This window comes from Aegilops tauschii, chromosome 7, assembly GCF_002575655.3.
Source record: "Aegilops tauschii subsp. strangulata cultivar AL8/78 chromosome 7, Aet v6.0, whole genome shotgun sequence".
Classification (NCBI taxonomy): domain Eukaryota; kingdom Viridiplantae; phylum Streptophyta; class Magnoliopsida; order Poales; family Poaceae; genus Aegilops; species Aegilops tauschii.
This window is the reverse complement of record NC_053041.3, coordinates 49,923,176-49,933,143: the sequence shown is the minus strand read 5'-3', so window position 1 is coordinate 49,933,143 and position 9,968 is coordinate 49,923,176. Positions and strand designations below refer to the sequence as shown.

The following is a 9,968-nucleotide window of genomic DNA, read 5'->3' as shown; positions in this document are numbered from 1 at the left end:
CTTTGGCATGTAAGGTTACATGCATGTGTGGATGCAAGTTGAATATTTGTTCTTTTGCGAACTGTGTATTTAGTGTTTTTTTTCGTTCAAATTTCTGTATGAAATTTTAGTCCCAAATTTCGTGAACTTTTTTAGAAAAGAGGGACAAACATTATTCTGGTATTTACTCCCTCCGTTCCCTAATATAAGACCTTTTAGCTATTTCAAAATATTGACCACATACATGCTAAAATAAGTGAACAATCATACTAAAATGTGTCTACATACATACGAATCAAGAAAAAGCTAAAAGGTCTTATATTAAGGAACGGAGGGAGTACATGACAATATTGTGAGAAAAAATGAAGTTATTTGTGGTGATTTTTATTGTAATGATATTTTTCTTTTACACATTTTGTCCTATTGGATGGGCATGTCCCGTTCTGGTATTGCCTGCGGGGATTTCTCTTCCCTCCCCCTTGGTGTCCAAATGGCAAAGGGTATTTCCACATAGTGGGAGGGGATCTTGCATGGGCAGGGAAATCCCACTTCTGGGGTTTACTATCCAGGATTTTTCATCCCCAACAACCAAACTAGCCCTTATGGGAAACTAGTACTCCCTCCGTAAACTAATATAAGAGCGTTTAGAACTATTTTAGTTATCTAAACACTTTTATATTAGTTTACAGAGGGAGTACTATTTAAAAAGAACTAGTACTCAAGTTATGTGAAAGCCTTCAAGTTACAATAGCACAAGAACAAAAAAGCAAAATAGGCAATCAGCTTCACATCTCCCTCAAACCAAACCAGTCAACACAATCTCTGGTGAGTAGAAAAACAGGAAGAAATCGCCATGGATAGCTACTCGCGCTGGTCACTGAAAGCGCCTTGGTAGATTATTTGTAGACGAGATTGCACAAGAAGAAGGAACCAAAATCAGCATCGCAATCTACTACCAGTCAACACACGGACCAGTCAGCCATGGCGATCAGTCACTGGACGAACTGTTTTGTACCGTCCACACATGCCGCGCACGAGAACCACAACTGCACTTCCGCAAAGATAACCATTTACTGAGTACGTGGCCTCACGCAGCTAGCTCGATCGGCTCGGTCTGATCGATCGGCCATGGCGGCCGGCAGCGTCGTCGGCGTCTCCGAGAGCAATGATGGAGGAGGCGGCGGAAGGGTCACCATGTTCGTGGTGCTGTCGTGCATCACCGCCGGCATGGGCGGCGCCATCTTCGGCTACGACATCGGCATCGCCGGCGGGGTGTTGTCCATGGAGCCTTTCCTGCGCAAGTTCTTCCCGGACGTGTACCGCCGGATGAAAGGCGACTCCCATGTCAGCAACTACTGCAAGTTCGACAGCCAGCTCCTCACCGCCTTCACCTCCTCGCTCTACGTCGCCGGCCTGCTCACCACGTTCCTCGCGTCCGGCGTCACGGCCCGCCGTGGCCGCCGCCCGTCCATGCTCCTTGGCGGGGCCGCCTTTCTCGCCGGCGCGGCCGTCGGAGGTGCGTCGCTGAACGTCTACATGGCCATCCTGGGGCGCGTGCTCCTCGGGGTCGGGCTGGGCTTCGCGAACCAGGCCGTCCCGCTGTACCTGTCTGAGATGGCGCCGCCGCGGCACCGCGGCGCGTTCAGCAACGGCTTCCAGTTCAGCGTCGGCGTCGGCGCGCTCGCGGCCAACGTCATCAACTTCGGCACGGAGAAGATCAAGGGAGGCTGGGGGTGGCGCGTCTCGCTGTCCCTCGCCGCCGTGCCGGCCGGGCTCCTGCTCGTTGGCGCGGTCTTCCTCCCGGAGACGCCCAACAGCCTCGTCCAGCAGGGCAAGGACCGCCGCGAGGTGGCGGTCTTGCTGCGTAAGATCCGCGGCACCGACGACGTCGACCGCGAACTCGACGGCATCGTCGCCGCCGCCGACAGCGGTGCCGTGGCTGGCAGCAGCGGTCTCCGGATGCTCCTCACCCAGCGCCGGTACCGGCCGCAGCTGGTGATGGCCGTGGCGATCCCCTTCTTCCAGCAGGTGACGGGGATCAACGCGATCGCCTTCTACGCGCCGGTGCTGCTGCGCACGATCGGCATGGGCGAGAGCGCGTCGCTCCTGTCCGCGGTGGTCACGGGCGTGGTCGGCGCGGCCTCCACCCTCCTCTCCATGTTCCTCGTCGACCGTTTCGGCCGCCGCACGCTCTTCCTAGCCGGCGGCGCGCAGATGCTCGCGTCGCAGCTGCTGATCGGGGCCATCATGGCGGCGAAGCTGGGCGACGACGGCGGCGTGAGCAAGACATGGGCGGCGGCGCTGATCCTCCTGATCGCGGTGTACGTGGCCGGGTTCGGGTGGTCGTGGGGGCCGCTGGGGTGGCTGGTGCCGAGCGAGATCTTCCCGCTGGAGGTGCGGTCGGCGGGGCAGGGCGTGACGGTGGCGACGAGCTTCGTATTCACGGTGTTCGTGGCGCAGACGTTCCTGGCGATGCTGTGCCGCATGAGGGCCGGGATTTTCTTCTTCTTCGCGGCGTGGCTGGCGGCCATGACGGTGTTCGTGTACCTCCTGCTGCCGGAGACGAGGGGGGTGCCGATCGAGCAGGTGGACAGGGTGTGGCGTGAGCACTGGTTCTGGAGGAGGGTCGTGGGATCCGAGGAGGCGCCAGCGAGCGGGAAACTCTGAAACAGAGCCATGATAGTGTAGTTTCAGAGCTGTAGCATACAAATCATCTGACATACAGTTTCAGAGATGTAAATCATCATGCTCACAACAGACAACACAAATACCAACCATCAAATCAAATATGTAGCATACAGTTTCAGAGATCGCACAAAATGGACGATGAAAGATTGTAGATTAATGTATGCAGCGCTCTTCATTATTGTTCGGCAATGCATTAGTTCAGAAAATGATTACCCTGAACGCGTAGTCATTGTAGATTACCCTGAACGCGTACTCACTGTATAACATATCATATAGTATGGTCTGTAAATTTAAGAATAAAAAAATGTTGTTATGATCTTCGATCGTGGACACAAGAATCTAAGCTGATGTCTTCGTCCTGATTGATGAGACCACCTATTTGGCGCCTATCCCCCGCGAGCTAAGGTAAAGGGCGCTCACGAATTTGGAAAGAGTTCAGGAATTTGCAAAAGTTCACGCATTTGAAAAAGTGAGAAAACGAAAACGAAAATAAAATAAAAATAAACAAAATCCTGTCATAGCTAGGAGGGAGTGTGCGCCAGATAGCGAAATTGGCTATAACTGACGCTTAAGGCGGCGAATAGGATCTGGGTCCATTGATATTCGATGCCCTTGCGCATAATCCTGTCATACCAATACACAATGCGCTACGAATAGAGATAGTGCCCTATCCATTACAAAACGGTACTCTGCTTCAACCAGTTCTCGCCCATGGCCCAGTTTAAGATGGGTCCATGACACTTGTGTTCGTCAAATCTCTACTGACATAAAAATACTTAAATACAACATAAGGTTTCATGTTTCACTTTTCTCCCCTTCATCCCTTCGTCCAACCTTTCACCCTTCACCGATTTTTTTCCTGGTTTTCAATCCCTTTCCGGCTTTCAGCAAACAATTCTTTTGGTAAACCAATAAACCAGATCAATCCACGGTATATAGTCATAAATTATTTCTTATGATAAAATTTGATATCTGTCAAACATATTTGGTAAATCGATAATTAGCAATAAACTCCCGGTAGGTAGACAAATAAATATCAAGCAATAGCTTATCTTTGGTGCGCACATCTCTATTTTGTCTATTTCTTTTCCATTAAGATTTGTCCTATATGTCCGTCTTCTATTCTGTTACAAAAATTTGGTCCCTGTGACAACCCACGGGCACATACATTATATACTACTTAAAAGATACGGCAAACCAACCTATGGTTGGATGGCTAGGATGACGGTGGTATTCCCAGTCCACCATCAGTCCCTCCGAGGTGCTCGTTAAGGTAGGGTGTGCGTGTATGCATTCATAGGGGTGAGTGTATATGCGTGTATATATGAGCACTTCTATTTGTACTGTGTTACAAAAGGATACACAACGTTCATTTTCCTGCTAGGCAAAACTCTTAGCCAACCGGTTCCCCTCCTTTCACCATCCCTCCATTAATTTTTTTCATCCTGTCGTTTTTTCACACCATGTCATATTTGACCGCACCTTCCAAATACATCATTCAATCATATTAATTTACTTATCATTTGTACAAATTCCATCTTAATTTAGTTGCCAAACTTGTCGTCAAACTATAAGATAAATCATGGGCAGGATTTGATAAACATTTATATGCACAATCAGATTAACATGACTAGTTAAATTATGAGCTAAACATACTAGAATATCTATATCCCGTCGTAACGCATGGGCATTGTCCTAGTTCCTCCAACATACAGAGAGAAAAGAAAAACAATTCTTATGTATGCAAACACCACAGAAGAGGAACGAGATCCTTCCCCTCCCCCGTGGTTGGATTGCCATTTTCTCTAGAGCGGCTAATGTTTAGAATAGAGTATCACTTTTGGCACATACCATGTCCCCGATGAAACTTTGGCATTGATTTGGTACACTATACGTAGGAGACCAAGACACCTTCTGGTCCACTAGCATGTCACTTGAGTGATCAAATCTCGACATGACGGTGTTCGGGCTTAATCGTGATGTGCAAGCCCAAAAAGTAAAGGGATCCACGGGTCCTCTAGGTGTTTCTAGCTTCATCATTTTTCTATGTACAATATTTATATGCTTTCTCTGACTCAAATTTCGCATACATCCCATTCCCGATAGATTGTGCTATATGGTTGTTTGTGTGCTTATCCCACTGTTCATTGTTGCTCTCCTCCCATATTGTGCTAAGCTCCCCTAGCAACTAAAGATGATCCTACTACATTGGCAAATAAGGTAGTTATATATGGGAGGTCAATAAGTGATCAATGTTGTGTGCGGCCCAAGCATCATCGTTGCTTCATTAACTATCACATGCTAACTGTTGTGATCGTTTATTTCAACTATAGGTGGTGCAGTTGTCGACATTTATAGCACCCATGGCATATATAAATATAAGCAACCTTAAGCAGAATGTTGCTAGCAAACCATGGCAAAGAAGCCATTCCGAAACTCACACGATTTTACAAAGACATATTAAAGTTTGATGAAGCATGTCTACGATCCCTTAGGAGCCATGTGCATATATGTTGCTCAATAAAAGTTAGTTTCAATCTGGATAAGTAATATTTTTTGTACATGTGGTTGAGTTACCTTAATCTGCAAGACTTATCTATATCAAGAGATATTCAATAAACATAAACATGTGACTTGTTTACCAAAAGATTTCAACAATCCCTTTCAATCATAACTTACATAGGTAAACTTGTTCGAGATTGACTACTATAAACATTTATGTGCAATAGGTTCCCAAATTAACTTTTATAAAAACCTGCTTTATGCTTTGTTACACTTCATATTCTTTTGTTAACAAGTATGATACCAATAGGCTATTGAGGACTTTGAAAAGTCTGTGTCACATGAGGGCGAGGATATTCTTCTTCTTCCTGGCGCGGCTGGTGGCCATGACAGCATTCGCATACCACATGTTGCTGCAGACAAAGGGGGTGCTCATCAAACAGATGTGCAAGGTGTGCCAGGAGCACTGGTTCTGAACGAGGGTCATCTTTGGTCCAGCCTCTGAGGCGGAAAAGTAAACATCACGCAAACCACAACGTGTGTCCTATGATCTATTGACCTGATATGCTAAATTGTTGGGAAATTAATACGCAGATACAATCATAGTAGTTAAGTTTTCAGGCTCCCTAACATGCATGCCCCCACATCCTTACAGCACGGCAGCTTCTTCGCAGGTCGCTCGGCCCACCAGACAGAAGAAGCCCAAACCAAAGGCCCTTGGGCCAGAGTGGGTGTGAGGAGAGGATCCATACCAACAGCTACATACCCCTTGCGCACGAAGAGGAGCTCATCTAGGGGCCGTTTGGTTCAATGGCTATCCATAGGTGGGATGGGGATAGCCAGTTTTTTGAAGGATGCCAATCGTTTGGTTTGTAGGCAGCAAAGGATGGGGATAGCCAAGATGCTGGGAATATTCCTCTAAAAACTGGTTAACCAGAGCCGCCGAAATATGCCGGATGAGGGCAGCCATGCGCTTCGCCTCGCTCGCGTCGCACGCGAAACGGTTTTTCCGCTGAATCGCCTCTCCCAAACGAAACCCATCTCTTTACCCCTGCTGTCCTCACTTTCTCGGTCACCGGCGGCGGCGGCCGAGCGACGTCGGTTGGTGGAGGCTACAGCTCGGGCGCATAGCGACGGCGACGGCGGCTGGGCCGCTGGGGCATTGCAACGGGGACGGCTGCTTGGGAGGATTCGCCAACGTCCTATCTCGCCTTATATCCAAGTGCTAGGCTGCGAATTACCCTGTCCTCACTATTCTCCATGCTCCGATTCCCCTCTCTGAAATTCCCCTCTTTGATCTATTCCATTTGTTTCTCCATGAACTGCTGCTATTTTTCATCCCTCTACTTGATTTACTTTTCTCTCTGAACTGCAGCTTGTTCACTTCTCTAGTTCTGCTTGTTTACAGAGGAGAGATGGTTCAGCCTGTTTGCTCGTGTATGTTACTGAAGTGAATTATGTTGAATCATGGCATGCAAATAAGAGATGGAATCCGGTACTTAATACTCATAACGTCATTAACAATTGGACTATGGAAGTAGTTGCAACTTGTCTGGCTTTGGACTATGAAGTTGAAAAAATCAACGTTGTTATGGAACTGCTGCTATCCCTAGGTAGCCACTTCTTATCCTTCTATCCAAACAATAAAATGTGACTATATATCCAACCTACCCCGTCCCTCCCAACCAAACAACGAAAATTGGCTATCCCCAACCACGTGGTTGAGGACACCCTTAGCCAACTTAACCTTGCCCGCGAACCAAACGCCACCCTAGTGGATCCCAAAGCCAGCGGCGGCGGCTCTCTATTCTTCTGCTATCTCCATTCCTAAATTGCTTTATTCATGTATCCAGTGATTGTAATAGCTATCGTGACTCCAATCCTTGCGATAATAATAGATCGAGAGAGATATATTATTAGTTTTCTAACATAAGTAGACTCTAGAGATATATTGTTAGGTTGCTACGTGTCTGGTACCTGCTAGCTTAATCATTTGTCTATCGACTGTGTTTCTCTATATGTGGACCATGTTGTATGACCACCTGTGCCCTTTACCTTACTCTGCAGGGTTGCTCTCCTCCCATACTTTGCTATTATCCCCTAGGAAATTAATGTGATCATACAACATAGCGAATAAGCTAGTTATATATGGGAGTCCAATGTGTGACCAATGTTGTGTGGGGTCCGGACATCACCATGGCTTTGCCAAACATCACGTGCCAATTGTTGGGTTATTTAATTCAACCACGGATAGTCATGGTATATATAAATATGAGCAACCCTAAGTAGAATGTTCTTAGCAAGCCATGTCAAAGAAACCATTTCAAAAATCAAATTATTCTATAAGAACGGATTAAAATTTCTATAGCATGTCTATGATCCCTTGGGAACCATATGTATATATATTGCTCAATAAGAGCTAGTTTCAATCTTTATTATTTATCTTTTGTGTACATGCTGTTTAGTCCCTTGATATATATAAGTCTTAGGGAAATTTAGTAAACTTATTAAACACGCGTGGTGGTTACCAAAACATTTCAACAGTCCCTTTCAATCATAGCTTACATAAGTAAAATGGTTCTCAAGTAACTACTCTATCTTTTTTTACAATAGGTTCCCAAATTAACTAATATAAAACCGGAAAGTCAATTTGGCTCCCGGGGCCAAGAAAAATTCTTGAAATGAAAAAAAAAATCAAGACAAAGTTTGTTTGTGTACTTAGTCACATCCAAATGCTACCTGCAAATTTTGAGGCAAAAAGATTAAACATTTTGGCTTGTACAAAAAAAACAAATCGAACACCAAAAGTTACCCCAAAATGTCATCTCAATTTTGTTTTTTTCCTGACGAAACACCGCAGCTCCGTTTTGCATGAAAATTGTCATGCATGTTTGCGACACTAATACAATCATCTACAAAAAATTCAGATTTTTTTGAAAATATTTAATATTTTTTCATGTTACTGTTCACCCAGGAGCAAATGCTCCCGAGAGCCAAAACGCCAGCCCCATATAAAACATTCTTTACAATAGGTTCCCAAATTACATAATATAAAAACTTGTTTTTTATGCTTTGAACCTTTAAAAAGTACATTCCGTGTGAGGCCGGAATATCCTTCTTCGCGGCATGGTTGGTGGCCCTGATGGTGTTTCTGTACCTCCCGCGGCTAGACACAAAGGGGGTGCTCATTGAGCAGGCAGTCAAAGTGTCGCACGAGCACCGGTGCCGGAGGAGAGTCGTTCCTACTCCAAGGAGAAGTCCGAGGAATTGGGAAACTCTATAGAAATAATGAAGAAACATGCACGGATTACAAGGCGTGTTTCCATGTTCCATCGTCTTGATATGTTAAATTGCTGGCAAATTGATACGCAGATACAAATCATCGTAGTTTAGTATAGAACTACATATTCATACCGTCTGACAAACATGACAGGCCATGTCAATTGCACTATTAAAGAGCGCTGCATGCGGGAGTTTAGAAATGGTGCATGGATGAATTCAGGCGAATACCCAAGCCTCTATATCCGGGAGCTTTTTCGCTCCAAGATTCACCCACTTGGCTGAAAATGACTTTTGGGTAAGTTTTTATATGGCACGTGTATTATTTTGGTGCCTGGCTGTGTACAAATGAGTTGTGGATTCAGGTTTTCGTTTGAAATTCTTTGAACGTGTGTGCAGCTTGGTTTGGTTGGTTTAGTATTTTCTCTGGTGTTTCTTCTGTTTTGTGATTGGTCGCTGTCGACCTGCGCCGCTGTCGTTGGTTTAGTATTTTCTCTGGCGCTTCTTCGGTTTTGTGATTGGTCGCTGTCGATCTCTGGCGCTGTTGGCCGAAGTCGCTTTCTTGTTTCCTATTCGTCATAGGGGCGTGTATCGGTTCCTGTCACTGTCGGTTCGGTCGTTGTGTCCTTCTGATAGGGCGGTACCGCTTCGCTGCGTTGGTTCTGCTGCCTGCTAGATCGGTGCCGCTCGCAATGGTCCACGACGAGCGGGCGGCCTTCTCGCTCGCGTGGTGCTGTGGTTGGCAGGCGCGTTGGGTCGGGCCGGTCTGCTGCTTCGGCCGTTGCGTCGGATGATCTGAGTCCCATCCTTCCGACCTCGCCGTCGGCTCCCCATCTCCCTTTCAAGCGCCGGCTGTCATCTCTCCTGTAACCAGTCCAGGTGGTGGAACCCAGGGACAAAGCGGAGGCCGCGTCTGTGAGGAAGGTGGAACCCAGGCCGTGGCGTCGTGAGATCGACGCAATGGCCGCGGGCTCGAGCAGCGGCTAGTGTGTGCAGTGCCGACGTCAGTGGTGGATGCATCAAGGCGGCGGTGGCCCGAGCAGGAGGCCCTGTGGTGCCGGCGGCCGCCTCTTGATTTTTCTGTGCGGCGCCTCCGCTACCTCTCCCACGGTCCCACCACGCCGGTGAACTCACGGTCCACAGCATCCGCCGGCGCCAGCTTGGCGTGTCTCGAGGCATGCATGTATGGCAGGAGCAACGCGGGGAGCCGGAGGCCATCGTGTTGTCCCCAAGCCGGACAACCGGCCGTAGCTCCGCGGCGCTCTGCTCGGGACCGAGCAGTGATTGCTCGAACGAGTCGTACGCGTCGGCGAGCGTAAGAAACCGACCGCAGGTGGCTGCGTCGGCCTGCGGCAATGCCCTCGCCGAGCGCGGCCAGGACGGCCTCCACATGCGCGGCCCCGTATACCCGTCCGCAGCGGAGGCAGACCATGCCTTGAGCGCGCGGACTCCGGCGTCAAGGCGCGTGTCGACGGGGTGACACTGGCAGTGGCACGGCTGACTCGCCGACCGGGCGTGCG

At 47.9% G+C, this 9,968-nt stretch overlaps 1 protein-coding gene across 1 annotated transcript; it reads left to right on the top strand.

Moving 5' to 3' along the window:
• Nucleotides 1–950: 950 nt before the first annotated feature.
• On the top strand, nt 951–2,873 carry LOC109747543 (hexose carrier protein HEX6). Its single transcript, XM_020306583.4, has one exon. It carries the CDS (start codon nt 1,108–1,110, stop codon nt 2,644–2,646), a length of 1,539 nt encoding a protein of 512 aa, XP_020162172.1. The 5' UTR covers nt 951–1,107; the 3' UTR covers nt 2,647–2,873.
• The last annotated feature ends 7,095 nt before the right edge of the window (nt 2,874–9,968 follow it).

Excerpts from the sequence above, each read along its gene's own strand:
- LOC109747543 (XM_020306583.4), top strand. The coding sequence starts at position 1,108 with ATGGCGGCCGGCAGCGTCGTCGGCGTCTCCGAGAGCAATGATGGAGGA.